Source organism: Eptatretus burgeri, chromosome 16, assembly GCF_056783735.1.
Source record: "Eptatretus burgeri isolate ZD-2024b chromosome 16, Ebu_testis_v1, whole genome shotgun sequence".
NCBI lineage: Eukaryota > Metazoa > Chordata > Myxini > Myxiniformes > Myxinidae > Eptatretus > Eptatretus burgeri.
Window position 1 is genome coordinate 59,970,245 of NC_140976.1, and position 17,844 is coordinate 59,988,088.

General features: G+C 40.9%; 1 protein-coding gene and 1 long non-coding RNA gene across 3 annotated transcripts in view; one reads left to right on the top strand and one right to left on the bottom strand.

Moving 5' to 3' along the window:
- Positions 1 to 17,300, top strand: part of KMT5A (lysine methyltransferase 5A) — a 24,519-nt gene extending 7,219 nt beyond the window's left edge. For both annotated transcript variants that reach the window (XM_085859840.1, XM_085859841.1), the window contains exons 4-8: positions 3,799 to 4,057; positions 9,032 to 9,119; positions 15,656 to 15,715; positions 15,812 to 16,002; positions 16,287 to 17,300. In XM_085859840.1, coding sequence (XP_085715966.1) covers positions 3,799 to 4,057; positions 9,032 to 9,119; positions 15,656 to 15,715; positions 15,812 to 16,002; positions 16,287 to 16,497 — 809 coding nt within the window. In that variant the 3' untranslated portion in view covers positions 16,498 to 17,300. The remainder of the gene's footprint in view (positions 1 to 3,798; positions 4,058 to 9,031; positions 9,120 to 15,655; positions 15,716 to 15,811; positions 16,003 to 16,286) is intronic.
- On the bottom strand, positions 2,887 to 3,943 carry LOC147011148 (uncharacterized). Its single transcript, XR_015052453.1, has 2 exons — positions 3,805 to 3,943; positions 2,887 to 3,425 (listed from the first exon to the last, which is right to left on the bottom strand). It is a non-coding gene; the product is annotated as an uncharacterized LOC147011148 (long non-coding RNA).
- Positions 17,301 to 17,844: the final 544 nt, after the last annotated feature.

Sequence of the window (17,844 nt, forward strand, 5' to 3'; positions counted from 1 at the left end):
TACTGCCTCCCAGTTGACGTTAGGGGAGCATCAATAACTTTCATCACATGGACCAAAAGAACCCAACAAATGTCCTCCCTTGAATGTAACTATATACACTGCTGACATCAGCAGATCAGCCACTATTCCTGAGTTCTATTTTTAGCCCCAGCCAGATGAGTTAAGCTCTTGCTATTTACAAATGAGAAACAAACAATTACAAATTCAAATTTCAAAGTATTGTGTTCATGGTATCCTAATAGCAGATGATATGTATGTACATTGTATATACATGTACTACATGTAAAAGGACTGTTCATTAAATAGCACTGGCAGAACATCATTTATTCAAATATTTTCAAAATATTGATAGAAACATTATACCACTTTGATATTTGACACTTTTGTAAACTTGAATATGCTCTTTCCAATGGTGAACAATTTGAAGTGGTATACCTTGTCATGTATTTGCAATCCTCAGCTGAATTTCGGGGAAAAATGAAAATTTTCAATTTTTGAGGGATCATGACTGTATTATATATAACTGATTAAGAAAAGTAAACATGTATTTGAATACTACGACCATAGTTATTACCTGAAAAAATTTCAAGCTTCTGGGATGGGTCAATAAAAATATATGGGGTCTCAAAGTTGGGTCTTCATTCAAAACCAACATTTTTTTTTTCTGGATTTCAACTGATCAGGTTATAAAAATGAAGAGGTATACTCTGTTTATGTTTATTTCTTACAGAGCAGTTATAGAAGAATAATCTGAAAATTTCAAGGCTCTAGCATTAATATTTAAAAAGTTGTGGGAGTTTAAAAGTAGCTGTTCATTTTGTGATGCTCGCAACGACCATAAAAATAGGGCCACAACCACATTTTCAACCCTCAATATCTCGGAGTTGACCGCATCTATGGACCTAAAATTTTACGCAGCTTCATTTTGATACTTGGGAACTATTTTATGAAAGTTTAAAGTAAATCTGAGTGGGTCAACTGGGAGGCCTCTGGTGATGTGAGGTGGAATGACTCAATATGAATTTGATTTCCATGTGTTTAACGATGACACAGCAAGTTCTCATTAATCTGATGATTCCTTTGTACTTTGTCTTGTCATTGTCAAACACTATCTAGAACAGAACGCTATTAATGGATGAAACTGGTAAGTCACATTCCTCAACAGAGACATTGTTGCTCTGATTGAAGCTTGTTTTTCTCAATAATTTGTATGTACATGTAATTCCTGTTATAAAAATCCATCTGTTAATATTCTGAATGGTATAACTGCATTCCTTGCCCCCAGAAAATGTATGTTTAGACGCCAAGATTGAGAGCCGAAGTGGCTTGGAAGCCGAGATATTGGTATTTATTGTTTTATTATGTTTTGTTTGTTTTTTCGCATGACAACCGCCTTGGAAATCCAAGTTGAAAATAAAAAGAAATGGCATTGACAAAATTATTGACACCCTTGACTTCATATTTGGTAGCACAGCCTTTGGACAAAATAAACTGCATTTGCGTGCTTCCTATAGCCATGAATGAGCTTCCTCCACCTCTCTACTAGCAGTTTGGCCCACTCTTCTTGTGCAAGCTGCTCCAGTTCTTCCACATTTGAAGGGTGCCTTCTCTCAACTGCTGTTTTTAGATCACCCCACAGGTGCTTAATGGGATTTAGATCTGGACTCATTGCTGCCCACTTCAGAACAGTCCAGCGTTTTGTCTTGAACCATTCCTGGGTGCTTTTGAAGTGTGTTTGGTGTCGTTGTTCTGCTGCAAGACCCGTGTCCTTCGACGGAGACCCAGCTTTCTGCCACTGGGTTGAACATTGCGCTCCAAAATGCCTTGATGATCTCCTGATCTCCTGATTTCATGATGCCATGCACACATTCAAGGCACCCAATGCCAGAGGCAGCACAGTAACCCCAAAACATCATTGAATCTCCTCCATGTTTGACTGTTGGGAAGGTGTTCTTTTCTTTGAAGGCTTCATTTTGTTTTCTGTAAACAGAGATGATATGCTTGACCAAAAAGCTCTAATTTGGTCTAAACTGTCCACAGGACATTCTCCCAGAAGGATTTTGGTTTGTTCAGGTGTGTTTTGGCAAACACCAGTTGGGCTTTCTTGTGTCTCAGTAGTGGGGTCTTTCTGGGTCTCGTACCATGGAACCCCCTTTCATTGAGTTGGTGACAGGTGGTGCGAGTTGAAACTGTCGTACCTTGTGTCTGAAGGTCAGCTTAAATCTGGCAGTTGATCGAGGCGCTTTCTCCGACATTCAAACATTCCTCCGCTGCAATCTTCGATCAACTTTTCTCTTGCGGCCACGTCGAGGGAGGTTGGCTACAGTGCCATGGGCTTGAAACTTCCTGATAACATTGTGTATGGTGGACACAGGCACATCAAGATCTCTGGAGATGGACTTGTAACCTTGAGGTTGTCCATGCTTGGCTACAATCTTGTGTCTGACCTTCTCAGACAATTCTCTGGTTTCCTTTCTTTTCTCCATACTCATTGTAGTACATACAGTGACACAAAACAGCAGAATGACTCCTTTTCTTTTTTTCAAATCGGTTGAATGAGTGATTTTTATATTGCAGGCACTTGCAACTCACCAGAGGTGAATTCAATTCCAAAGTAAAGGAGAATCATCTGCCTGAAATCTAATGATTTCTAACAACTTCTGAAAGGTGCCAATAATATTGTCCATGCCATTTTCAGAATTCTGTGTGGAATAAGGTGATATTTGGTATTTGTTTTTCAGATTTTCTTGTTTTGTTCCATTGCAAACCAAATAAATGCATATGTGGATACCAAAATATATATTTTTTAATTTCAACAATTTTCTGGAAGAAATGGTGCATTATTTGAAAAAAAAAGTGCAAGGGTGCCAATATTGTTGGCCAGGACAGTATTTAAATGGGATTTATTGTTCCGGTTTAAAAACACATTGGTTTCAAATTGCCCAGAGTACTGCAAATGTACTCCCTGGATCTTACAAGATAAGTGTCAACACCATCTTGGTGCATCTCCATGATGTAGGGATCCGTGCTCGTAGTCCGGTTCATCATCCAAGCCTTTCACCAAGACCCATCCAAGTACACTTGCAGTAGTCAAGTCAGCATGTCTGACAGACAGGGAGGCAAACTGCTCAACAGAATAACTTGAAAACTGGATGTTATGGCTAAAAATAAATGAAACTTCCAGAAGTTGTACAAATCATTCTAAAATATTCCAATTCTTTGTATCGAGTCATCATAGATGTGCGGGGAATGCATTGAAATGTGTCTATGTTTGTGAGATGAAATGTGTTGAAACTTGGTGGTTTTACTCATGGTGGGAATGTGAATGTTCTACTAAGTTTGGATGGTCTCCTCAAACTTAAATTTCCTCCCACCTCCTTGTCGCTCCCATTGGGTGTGGTTCTTACGAGTCGCTGTAGTTCGTACTTGGGGGGGGGGGGGAATAAGAATTCCTTTGATCAAAGTGCAAGCAAGTGGCCTTGATTTTGTGTGGCAACAATTACCACACTTGAAAGTAAACAAGGCAGATGCAAAAGCTGAAATCCAGCAGTGCAGCAAAACAGGCACACCAGTTGACTTTTAAGTGCCATATTGACAAAGGATTGCAATATGGTTGCATCTCCAAAAAATATTTCACATTGAACTGTAATTTGCATCGACAACTGTTTCAGCCCTTCGTGGCTACTGATAGAGAAACCTCGAATGGACACATGGAGTCTTAGTATTGTTCTTACTTTAATATGAAATTTCTGATTTGTAGTCTGCATCATCCCCTAAAGATATTGATTTATTTAACAGGCTTACCGGCATCTGTGGCTGGAGCTGATGCAGATGTCGAAACGTCACAATCACACAAACACGTTGAAAGGTCACTATCCCCAAGACGTCTGTCGGTGAAGACCTCCTCGTCTTTGGCTGATGGAACCTCTATGTCTGGTTCTCGGCCATTTCCTCTGTCACCAACAAATCTTGTCCGTGCTGCCTCCTCCTCTCCACCAAAGCCTAGCCCTTGGCGAAACAATGGCGTGTGTCGTTCCAGGGTTAGAAGCCTCATTCGGTATGTTCACTTTTATTTTATGTGATCTCTCCAGCGCGAGGCTCGTCGGTGAACTTGTACTTATACTACATCACATGAAAAGGGGGAGACGGAAAAAAGAGCGACATGCACTACCGTAATTTTCCGATTATAACACGCTTTTTTTTTCCTTTTTTTTTCCACTAAAACTGTATTTAGAAGTTGTGGTGCATATTTTACATTGAAACAAATGCAAATGGATTTTTGCAGCCAGTCCAGAACATTTTCCAACATACGTTGTGAACATCCCGGTGTGCCCCGGTTTAGAATAGGTACACCGTATCCCTGTGTGTCGTAAGAGGCGACTGTAAAGGGTTTGCGTCAGGAACAGCATGTGGCCATAAAAGACATTGCCTCAAAAAGGGAACCATGATAGAAGTTTGTCATGGGACCCGCAAGGCTAACTCCTGCTCTCGCAAGAGAAAATGGTGTGTGTGTGTGTGTGTGTGTGTGTGTGTGTGTGTGTGTGTGTGTGTGTGTGTGTGTGTGTGTGTGTGTGTGTGTGTGTGTGTGTGTGTGTGTGTGTGTGTGTGTGTTTTTTTTTGATGGTATTTCTCAATTATACAGATTTAAGGCATAAATGATAATTGTCCCATTTTCATTCCCCTTCAGTATCTTAAAGTATGAATCTTGAAATAGAGTGATCAAGAAGCTTTGTCTTGTGATTGTTTTTTTATTTTTAACACATACTTGCATGGAAACAGCACACGTTGACCTCATTGACATCAAATTCCCGTGCCGTCGTTCTGCGACCAATGTCTGCCATCTTGATCATTAGAATGTGTAAATCAAGACACCAGTACTAAGAATCCCACCTTGTATACTGCTAAGTATACAAAGTATAAAGTCACATGTGAGAGGATTTGTGTCATGAGTTGAACTGTGCATTTTAAAATTGGCCTTATTAAATCAAAACGGGGCTCCACCTTCTTTAAGCACCGAACTAAGTGCATTACTTGACCGTAAACAGCCAACGCAGCTTTATTGTGCCAGGCTTTCAATTTGTGGTGTATTCCCAAACGTGCATAAAACTTGATTACACGTGGGTTTGAATGTGGTGCTCTGACCATGTGATGAGCAGAGGTGACGTCTCCTGCCATCTTCCATCGCCAGCGCTCTTTTCAGTCTGCGTCGCACCACAGTCGAGTGAGCTTGTACCCAGGAGATTTCTTTCACTCAATGTTATTTAGCTGCACACTGTTACCTTAAATACAGTATGATGCTAAAACATCAAATCTCTCCAAGTGGAAGTGGAGTGAAGAAATCTCGTATGGTAATGACGTTGGCAGAGAAAATCGTGATTTTAGACGAGTTGCATGGTGGGGTGAGTGTCGTGTTGGCCTGCCATGAGTATCATGTGAACAAGTCCACTATATGCACCACTCGTTCAAGTGAAGATAAGATCCGTGCTAATGTGAAAGCTTCTCCGTCTAAGTGCAAAGATGTCTCAAGCTCCTTGGAGAAATCCTCTTATTGAAAAGATGAAGAGGTTGAGTATGTGGATCCATGATCAAGTGAACATCAAGGGCTGGGTATTTGACATCATGGTCAAACGAGAGCATTTAACCTTCACAAATATGATCACCAGTGAAGGTTCAAGAAGTGCGAGTGGGGGCTAAGAGGAAATGGGGGGCTAAAAGGCCCAGACTGGAATTTGAGTTCAGGCTTCTGGAGCACACAGGGCTGAAGTAGTTCACCTGGAGCATGTGAATAACTCAGAACAGGCTGGATGTCCAAAGTTCCTGATATTGTTTTTTGAGGATGAGCTGGATGGCTACATATTGAGGTTTGAGCGTTCTTCTCCAGACATTCTGAATAGTGGGTGGAACAGGGCAGGATGTGCCATGTTATTCAGGTGCTCTGTTAAGTGGAAAAGTGCTCGATTATGTATTCCAAGCTGTTAGATCTACCAGCTGTCTATTATGTTTCACCTGTTGAAAGAAGTGCTTTTTGAAGTGGTGTGGTTTAACTGAGGATGGGTTTAGGACCAAGTTCAGAAGTGTCGTGCTAGATTTAGGTAAAAGCCCTGAGCAATTAAGAGTGAGGTTAAGAAGTCACTTGACAGACTGGGTTGAAATGTCAAAGCCTGACCAGATGTTTGACAACCTGCATGACTGATCGTAAAGGAACAACTTATTCGTGTGTGCACGAAAAAATTATCTCTCTATACATGAGGGCATGAGGGAATATTCGATAGCTCTCTCAGATTGCAGACTTTTCCCTGATCTCTCATGATTAGCATCTGTGAACTGCTCAGCATTCTGACACCAGGATTTGAGGAAAGAATAATGGACCTCTGGTGTGCTGGAATGACTGGAGAAAACTGTGACTTGCTCCAAGCTACAGTGTTATTCATGTAAATAGTATTGCCATATAACCATGGACTTTAAGAGCCAAGTTAAAGGCTGTGTATGCTCTAAGATGTGGTGTTGTGCGATGCAACGTTTTGGGTATGTAGCAAGGGATTTGTCTTATAAAAGTGCAAAAAGCTGCCAAAGCAGTGCATGACTCATTCCATTATATTCAACTTCTCAAACATTGACTTACCCAAAACCACATGACAGCATCACCCTCAAGATCTACAATAACTCCTCACCCCAGATAGATGCGGACCCTACTTTGTATCCTCACGTTACATTAGTCTACCAAAAACACCCTCAGTATCGTTACACGATGTACAAAATCTACTGACTCCACCACCTCCATGCTGAATTAAAATGCTCCTAATCCAAGATCACTTTAGAGTTTAGACATGTGAGTTACCCCATTTTTCTCAGCAGCACACAATCCTTTACATACCCACAATTATATGTACGAGGGTCGGTATGAAAGTAATGTTTTGTTTTATATCTCACTAAATATAATTATCATGTAAATTATAGGGGACATGCATACATACAGAATATGGCAAACATGAAGTACTTATTCTACATAGGCTCTTTCAACTGCAATGCCCTTTCCCTATGTTAATGAGCACATCAATCCGATTCTTGTTTTCCGGTGTTACTGCAGGTGCAGGCCGACCACTTTGAGGCTTGTGGTCGATATCGGTTTCCCCACTCTTGAAACACTCTGCCCAATGTCTAACGGTGCTCACATCAATGGTAGAGTCTCCGTACACGTTCTTTGAACGCCTATGAATATCCATTGGAGGAACCTCTTCCGCAGTAAGAAAATCAATAACAGTTCTCTGCTTCATACGCACATCTACCGGGGCCGCCATTTTGAAAGTGTGTTGTGATCGATCACAGTGCCGCTCAACTTAAAATTGGTGGGAGATGCACACTTTTCATTGTGACCTCACGTAGCTTTCCATTGACGCTTTGGTTACGAACTGAAAAATAAGAGGCATTACTTTCATACCAACTCTTGGAAAACAACTCCCCAACTCAGATTCCAAAAAGAAATGTAGACTCCACAACTCACTGCTACTTCCATATATTCAACCATATCCTTCTCCTCTCCCTAATACCACCATTCTAAAAAAGAACATCCACAATCACCTAACCACCTCCCAAGTTCAACACTACTCCCCCTTCTCCCCTCGTCATCTCTTGAGTGACGTCCTATAAACACCCCTCCTCCTGACGTACACAACACAGAATCGACTCTCTTAGAGATATGAGTGCACCTCACCAGATTGCACTGTGGTTACCACCCATCCCTCCAATGTACAACACAGGATTCACTTTGCAGAAAATGCACTATTCCCACAATGCCACACTGTTCCAGCCCCTGCATTCACTTGACACAAACAGACCTTTCACAGTACTCCCACAAAAGATATCTGGGAGCGACCAGTAAACGTTACTGGATACTTCAGCTGCATCGGCTTCGCAATCATTTGATGCCGAGCCTCCAACAACAACTGTATAGAATATGGCATTTTCAATTGGCGACAGTCAACCTAGATATTCTCGCAACCTATAAACATGATGTACATTCAAATTGAATTCATTTAAATGAGAAAGATATACTTACCTGCAAAAATCTTGAGATTTTGATGAAACTGTGAATGAGGGTGGTGATAGGCAATGGCCAAGATGACAGAGCTCCAACCATTCTCGCTTCCCATTCATTAACTAGATTCCAGTAGCTTTCAGCACAGGCACATTATTGTGGAGTGAAGACCATAGCCTCACAGATATCTGCTCAACAATATAAGGCAAATCTGAGTCAAAGGACAAGTATTGAGCAGATTCCTTATGATGGACTGCCATTCATTGTATTGCCAGAAGTGTTTTTAACAAGGCAGTTCCAAGTGACATTTCATGAAGGACTTTCTTTCCTCTAACATTGTTGTCCTGCATGTAATTAAAATATTTATTTATTTTTAATAAGCTCCACCCCAAGCCTTTAATAAAAAAAATTTAATCCACACAATGTTTGTTTGTTACAAGCACCCTATCACGTGCATTGCCAAAAGCAAGACTGTGTCTCTTGTCTCACCAAATTGTGTCTCACCTTCAATTGGCAGAAGTAATCGATCAACTCTTACAACAACAATTTCTCCTTTCTGGAAGTACGATTATATAATAATAAAGGGAATTGCCCAACCAATTCAAAAGAGCTGTACACTTGCAAGCCTGTTGCAATGAAACGGTACAGTGGTTGAATGGAGTTGCCTGCATCTGGTGTCACAACATGTCAGCATTGTTGCCTTCGAACCACTCTCTTGTCAGGTGGGGAACGGTGACGAGCCCTTTGCTTCCCTTTATTTCCTCCCTCCAGTTGACTGCACCAACGGATTGGTCAACCTGAAAGTCAACTCAATTATGACCCTGAAAGTCAACATGATGACTGGGTTTAAAGAAAATACTTAAACATGGAACTGCATCTGTGTAAACCTGGTCAATCCTTTTGGAATTGTTCAGCTGATATTGATAGTGCACATACATGACTTTTGTGGAATGTCTTTGTGATTGATTTTTTTTTTAATTTTTACTTTGGTGCCAGATCTAACAATGACACCTCTCAAAATCGGAAGGTCACCGATTACTTCCCAATAAGAAGAAGTGGCCGGAAGTGCAAGTCAGACATCCAGGTAAATTGTACATTTTAAAATGACCATGACTTGTGTTTAATTGAATCAGATCAAGTTTAAAAAAAGGACATGTGGGGTTAAAATTTCAAATTGAAGCCAACTTGTGTCGACAGTGATGTTGCCTATATTTTTAAAATAGCGAAATAAGCATGAAAATAAGTGGCATTAATTTACATGCATCACTAGACAATATTTAAACCAATCTGCTTTCCTTTTATAGACTGTATGCACTTGCAAGCAGCACATTCTCTGTCGTATGTGTTTGTGCATTACCATTAAACAGGTTTTCGAAGGAAGAGAAAGTGAGTTAGTCTGCATGCATCCACTAAAAGATGCACATCATGTATCATTGGGGGCCACAGAAGCAATCTAAATGCTGGTGTGTTTCCTCTGCTTGGCCTTTCGATTGGAATTGCGCCAGTGAATGTATGCGTGCAAAATGCTACATCATATACCCTTTACTTCTTTCTGGGATTCACAATAACTAAATGAAAGGTTCCTTTCGTGACTGCAGGCTTCACTTGGCTCTCTCTTCTTGATCTGTATCATGTTGGGAAATAATAAAATCAAATTCCTCCCAATATAATACAGCGAGTCCTCGCTGTATGTAGTCCCGCTTTACGTTATTTCAAAAAATCTCCACACTTTATGGCAAAACGTTACATTTTTACCAGGAATGACCCAATATCAATGTTTGAATGAAAACATTTTTTTTTCGTTTTGAAACCTGTGATGCGAAGTCCCCACCCCATCAGCTGGGGATCAAATCCAAAAAAAAATCATCACATATTTTATGCTCCCCATTGTTGATTGCATATACAGTAAACCCTGCAATTTTTTTTGGGGGGGGGTGGGAGTTTAGGTACCTGGAAAATTCCACAATAGTTAAAACGGTGATTGTGGAAACAAAGCGTCAATGGGAAAGTGGGGGTTCGGTTCTTGGGCTTTGAGAAAATATAGAGGAAAGTGGACAGCAGCCAGAAATGCACATGACGATTGAAATAAACGTACGTACACACACACACACACACACACACACACACACACACACACACACACACACACACACACACACACACACACACACACACACACACACACACACAATTGTGCACTAATATTGAAATTAACATGTAAATGCAATAAATACAGTGTGAATTAAACAAAAACACAACTTTTTCCTTTTCATTTTATTACAAAACAGCTAGGTGGGTGAGAGGGTAAGAACGTTACATGCTCGCACTGTACTCTGCCGTAAATAGAAAACACAAGACTTAACTCAGGAGGATGTTGATAATGATGATAGATGGGGGAGGGTGGAGCGGGGAAGGTGATTCAGCAAACGGAAAAGCAGCGTTGGCTTTATGACAAAGGCATTGCCACAATGGAGAAGTGTAACACGATCCTTAACCACCTTACCTTGAAGCACGATCTTCTCTGCATGGAGAGCAAGGTGCGAGATGGCATCGTCTTCCAGAATAATCCTGTCTCGCTGTTGTTAAAAACTTGCTCCATAATATATCCTTTCACCTCAATTTGTTTCATGAGATACTGTTGAGAATGTGTTTTTGTGCTTGAGAATAGGGGTCGAGTCTGGGTGTTGGAAATTAAGTGTTTTTGGAATGGCGGTTCGAGTACGGGTGTCGGAAAATAATGCTTTGGGAATAAGGTTCAAATACGGAGTTGGAAAATGAAGGTTTGGGAATGAGGAATGGTACAATGGGGAACGTTCAACCTCCAATCATTCACCCCATAATGGCGGCCCACAGATGCCGAATTTTCACCTCGAGCCAACTGATGTAACAACTCTATCTTTTTGTTAAACGTCATAACCTTTCTCTGCCTTTTGCCACAACTAACTTTGTCCATCGCCTTACGTTTGGGCTCATAAAATGCAGTGCACGAGAAGCAACTCGAGGCTCGTAATGGGAGGTAATCGTTCATGCATATGGTGCAAACAATGACTCATCTCAGCTGAAAAATCATGACTCGTCGAAGTGACAACGAAATTGGGAACACAGGTCGAAACCCAGGATATTTGAAGATTTACTGTACAAAGTTTCATTCTAAAAATGTGCACGTTTTTGCAATTTTGGGGTATTGGACCTTTTGACCCCGCCACAGGGAGCGTGGCCAAAAATACTTCTCTTGCACTTTCGTGCCATGTGGTGATCATAACTACCAAATTTGGTTCATTTCTGTGCAACCACTTAGCAGGAGATAGCATGACGGATGGACAAAAGGACATAGCAGATTACAATATCCCCCGTTTTTATTTTTTATTTTTTTCTTTCTTCTTCAAAGAGCTTGGGGATAATCAGTCCAAACAAGTGGCACAAATAACTTTAAGGTGTTAAATATGGTGGTGGAATAGACGCATCAATGACTGTAAACTTTTGATTCAAAGTTTTTGGTTTGTTTGTTTTTTTACAGTCCTTAAAACTTTTATTTGCATTGAATTATCTATTTGAACACTTTACAGGGTGGCCTCAGTTTCTTTACCTCTCCTCAGAAAAGCATTCTTTCTTTAATTACTTTAAAATATAGATTTTATTGTGCAAGAATTACAATAACTAGAGTTCATAAAACACCCGACCCCTTGCAGTCTTGAGGAAAAAAAAAAAAACAAGGGACATGGTCGGGGTCTGCGAGCATCAAATCTGATTGGTCGAGATTATGTAAAATGCCAGAATATTTTGTCCAAGTACTGTGAAATGAAAGTTGTTTGAAAGTGCCAATACTGCAATTAGTTCTTCAGTGTTGAAATGTATAATTGCATTGAAACAAAAATTATATTAATTTTTTTAAAGGTTGTAGAAAAACATTTTTTGGGAAGTTTACTGCTGTTGATGCAGCGCCTTTTACGCCACCTTATTTAACATGTTACATGAGTTCTTCGTGCCTGTTTGCGTTCTTTGTGACATCCCCAAGAACAGTAAGTTTCCTGTTTGGAATGATTTTTAATTTAATTTGACTGCCAGGCAGTCAGAATTTAAAAAAAAATTATGTCACTCATCTCTGCACAAGTGCGATCAGGACAAATTCAGAGCCAAATTATCGCTAAACTCCAGGTTTGTTTTCCGATTCGTGTTCAAAATATCACATATAATTGAAATTGAGTTGTTCCTTGATCATAAACTTATATTTGCAGACAGACAAAGCGAACCCATCACTTTACCCCGCTTTCACTTCATGCGTGTGGGATAATTGATCAGTCAATACTTTCGCCAGAATCGAGGATATTGCATTTGGGTCCGTTTGTTTATGTCTACACAGAGCGTGCGTTTTTCTCTGCAACCGCTTCTCGGATTGACACAAAATTTTCACCATCGGAACAACTACTCATGCAGAATGTTTGAATGATAATTATGATGTCATATGTCACGTGGTGTCACAGCCATGTTGGAAAAAAGGAAAAACTTTGGACCTCTATCTCCGAAACCGCTCCAAGGGAAAAATTGAAACTTGGCACATGGCAAGAACTCCTGGGGAATACGAATTTTTTTTAATTTATTTATTCATTTTATTTTTAGTTGTCATAATTGCATGCATAGAGCACTACATCTGATCAGTATGAAAATTTTTGAGTGCCATTTCAGGATAAATTTGTCCACAGAAAAAAAAAATGACATCAGTCATGTGGTTTGACAGCCATATTGTTTTTTTGTTTTTTTTAAAAACCTTCAAAAATCTCAAACGGCTGAACAAATGATAGATGCCATGGTTTCAACTTAAGATCTTTTTTTCATGTGAGTTTACGTATGGTCCACGTAATATGGAAAGTTCACTGGCTCTTTGTGTAGACTTTCTCAGTGACCGGTCAACTGACACCAACACAGCAGCGCACGTGTTTCTTCTTGTTAACGGTCTACCACTGCATTTCTTATCCTTCACAATTCCTTTTTCAAAAGCCCATTTCCCCCCACTTTAACAACGTCTGCTTTGGTGGAGACGGTTTTGCAAAGCGTTCCACAAAAGCTGTCCGCACTTGAGCAATTATTTGGCTTTCGTGTGCCCTCTCATCTATCCAAACACAAGCAACCAACTGCTCTTCGACACTAACAACTTATCTGCCATGTCGTCTAACTTCCTACTCACTCCGCATCAGTGAGTCAGTGTTGCCGCATACCATGGTGGGGGAGAGCGGAGCTGAGGGGAAGGGGGGGGGCAGGAGGAGCGAGAAATTGAGCGGGCGTAAAACGACTTTCAAGGCACCCTGTAGAAAACAAATCTCCTTGTTTGCACTTCCAAAAACCCTCAGTTTAGCAGTACTTGGGCAAAATCTTGCGCTGTTTCAACCAATCAAATTTGCCGCGTGCTCCGAGGGTGGAGTTCCAACGAGATTCAGACAAAATGTCAGTGCTCGCGATGCAACCACAGAGCTAACTTCATCCAAAATATGTTTATTTAGCGCATCTTTTTCTCAAAGATGGTTCCAAAATCGTCAGTTTCTCTGAGTATAGTTGGCAGAAGGTTCAGCTTTAGATTGTTCTCTTTGACCCTTCGGCTTCATATGGTTGTCATCGCACCTGTTATTGAAAGTTCACAAACAAAGCTAATATAAATCATGCTCGGAAACGCAAAGCAAGAGTCAAAAGACCCTTCCCATGTCCTTCTCTCGACTGCACGGAGTAAGGTGTTCTATGAACTCTCTAGTCTTTTATCATTTCATCTTCGGAACACCTGCAGTTATCCTATATCACATCTTTGCTCCAGGGGCTCTTTTTTTTTTCATCTAATTTTTTTGGGGGATTTTCCAGAGCTGAATAGGAAAATTGTTCAGCCATTACAAATGGTTGATTTTCCAGCAAGTGTCATTTTATTTTATAAAAGTCCAAATCATGCTGATTGACCAATTGATTGTCTTCTACTGTGTGTTTGCCTGTGTAGTAAAACTGTTTAAATTCTCAGCTTTTATCAGTGGGATCTTTACACAGTAGACAATGGGAATAGACCACTTCAACTTGGAATATCTGTTATTGAGGAACCACTTTCTTTTTCTTCAGAAAAGTAGTACATACCATGGCCTTGCTCATGGATAATTTTGTTAAAATTAAAGCTGACTTATTTTTTGGTTATTTCTCCAAAATAAACTCACAGAGCGGGTCCCAGTGTCCGGCTGACCATTCGTATGCAAGTACGTATGTTCATTAACATTTGAAAACATCTCACAATCTGCCGGACCAAATTTGGTACGATGCATCACGACAGCAAGGTCTAATGGGGTTGTGTTCGCCATCTAAATGCACTCCTATAAAGTGTGTTGAAAGGGAGGTTTTAGCCCAAATGTTGGTATTTCATTCAAAAATCTTCTCAGAAACCGACAAGCGGATCCATACCAAATTGGCCATGTGGCATCGTGACCATGCCCTAACCTTAAGTTTTGCTCCCCACGGCCAATCTCCCTTTGAAAGGGGGCTATGGCCTCCCTTCCCTAATCCCTGTCACTAAAACATATTTTGACAAAATTTGGTACGATACATCAGAACAGTAAGGTCTCATGTGGTTGTCCTCTCCATCTGGAGCTGCCCCTTACAAGAGGCTGAAAAGTGGGAGGGGGGGGGGGGTTTGCCTCAAATTCAGGAAATTTATTTAAAAGTCTTCTCAGAAACTGACGACCTGATATAGACAAAAGATTCATGAAAAATAAGGTCCATGCTGTTAATGTAAGTTGTGCTCCCTATGACGGTACCACTTCAGGAAAGAGAGAGGGGGGGCATAGCCCCTTCCTCCTAACCCCTCATTTTCAACCCACCTGCTGGGGAAATAATTGTCAGGCCTCCACGGGGCTATATTTGTGACGTAAGATTATGTCAGGTAAGATGACCTTCAAGACCGAATATTGTCCAAATGCATATCAATGGCGATGGATTCATCATCATGTCCCATGTGCCCTATGCCGAGGCCAAAGTTGGATCAAAGCGTGTTATGCGGTGAATACAAATGGCATTCGTTCATTCTTTTGCATGCAATATCTCGAAAGTGATTTAATCTCCATGAAATTTTACAACTAAGTTTCGCCAGGCCAATCAGGGCCAAATTTCATCAAAATGGAGGTCAAGAATGTCGTCTGTTGAGTCGACATGGAGTGACCTCTTTAATCCTGTTCTTTTCTTGCAATGGTTCAAATCTGCTCTCTCGATCCAAATTGTTTTGTTTTTTTATCATTATTTTTCCTCCCCCTCCAAGTGGTGTGTCGTCTCCCTTTTATTTTGTCCTCTATTTTTGATGTGTTAGCATTGGCCACCTTTGTTCACACACTAAGGTGATCAGCTGAACGACGACTATTTTTGCCTTCAATGTGACCAATCAAGCTATGCAATGTCTTTTGGTACAACAGCTTGCTTGGTGGTCATTCCCATCATGGTCACCACCTGAGTCACTTTTGTGAAAGCATTTATATATTATGATTTCAGATAGAGGTTGTCACTTTATACATCACAACACAAGTTGTATGTTTAAATGATCTTCACATGCAGGTACTTGAGCGTTGTTGTGCACATCTTGATGCAGTTCCTCCATCTTCATTCTTGTAGACCGAGAAAAAGAAAAAGATCGATGAAGCCATCACAAGTGGCATTGAAGATGGCATGGAGGTAAGGTGTGAGCGGTACGAGTATTGTAGACAAGGCGTAATTGTTACGAGGAGGAGAGCAATGTGATGGGACGTGAGCTTGTGCTGTCTGTAACAGGTGCAGGACATGGAGTGTAAAGGCAGAGGTGTGATTGCCACCCATCCATATTCCCGCGGAGATTATGTCGTTGAATATTCAGGAGAGCTTATCGAGTTGACAGACGCCAAGTTGAGAGAAGCAAAGTATGCTGAAGATCCCGGTACAGGCTGCTACATGTACTACTTCTGCTTCCAAAACAAAAAATATTGGTAAGGTACTGTATAAGGAATCACAGGAGGGATATATCTTGGGTTGTCCAATGATTTGAAAAAATAAATCCAGTCTGATTTACTTGTAGAGTTGGTAAATGTTATTTAAATTAACCGTAAGGTCCTCAAATTACAATTTGCTGGGTACCTAACGATTTGTTAAATAATCATTGTGACGTGCACTTTTCAATTAGTGTCACACTTGTTATCTTCTTGTACTGTTTGAAACTTGTACTTTACAAAGTGCCAGAAACTGTTCATTAATCAGTAATGGTTGGTGGCAGTGTGGACGCCACAAAGGAGACTGGTCGTTTGGGCCGCTTGGTGAACCACAGCAAGGTTGGGAACTGCCAGGTGAGGCTGCACGCTGTTGGTGATGTGCCCCATCTCATCCTCGTCGCCTCAAAGGACATTAATACGGGAGAGGAACTCCTGTATGATTACGGAGATCGTAGCAGCGCGTCGCTCGCTGCATATCCCTGGCTCCGATACTGAGGCTGGTCCAAACCGATGTGCCCTGCTGCCTTGCTCTCAATTTATTTCTCGTCTAAGGCAGTGCAAAAGTTGCCTTAGTTCTACAGGTACTCGGCCCATAATCTTTAAGGTCAGCCCTTGATCCTGCCCCTGCCTTTACGGGTCATTTGGCTCATCTGGAAGCCTGGATCTGGGTGAGGTGACCACTTGCTGCTCTGGGCTGATTTTGGGTGCATGGCCTGACTATCACATTGCTTGATGCTGTACTGGCAGAGGGAATGCTTCCACCCCCCCTCCCCCCGCCCCAGTATGCTCAAGTGCTGTTGACCTTTCCTTATTTTCTACAACACTCCAAGCTAACTTGAGCAAATGTTTTTGTTGCAATTTAAATGATATAGGAACCATCTTTGAAAGCACCCTTAAGATGCCCAGGAATGCTTTGAGATGAACATATCAAAACAGGTGCTCCACAAGCAACTTTACCTCCTTGAAAGGTTGAGGTTTGAGATATTTTCTTTGCTGCCCCTTTTATGTCTGTGTATTTTAATTGTCAAGCTCCATGGCCACATTTACTATATTTATTGAGTTTCGTGTTTTAGGGCTTGCTTTGAACATTTCCCTCCACCCCCCACACCCTCTCACCTTCCACATCTCCTTCCCCCTTCATTTTTAGCAGCTGTCTCATCACACTTGCTGGAAAAGTGTCAAATGCACTTCCCATCTCGTACAAGCCAGAATTTTACAAACTTCATTTTAGACTTTTATGTAGCACTTACAGTTGTGCAAAATGAATGATGTAATAAAGCATTTACGTCTTGTTTGAAGATAGCCCGAGTCTTTCCAATGCAGCTTGTGTCGTGGGTTCATTTAGATTTAAAAAAAAAAAATTTTGGTGTATGAAATATAATTGTCTTAAGGTGGATGGATGTACTTACACTGTCTGACTTTTACTATATTTTGTTCTATGAAAGTTGTTTTGTGTAATGTGGGACAGATTTTGCCAATGCTGCCATCCCATAACATAGCAGTGGAAGCCAGTTGTACCAGTTCCAGGGGTCTTTGTAAGATCTGCCCATGTATGCAAACAACTTCTACATAACCACAAGAAATGTTTCCACATTGGCCAACAGATTTTTTTTTTTGTATTGCCCCCAACACCCCCATTGTTCTTTCACTAAAAGCATCCATGTCTGTCCCTCCCTCTGTCACACTTTGTTTGAAAGGGTTCCTGTTGTACAATAATAAAAATAGGACCACCTTTCCTGAAGCTCACCTGGATCAGCAGCAGCAATCACTCAAACCCTCTCGCAAATCCCCTTCTCCCCTGAATTTTTTTTTATGCCATGAACAAACTTTGGTACATCACGA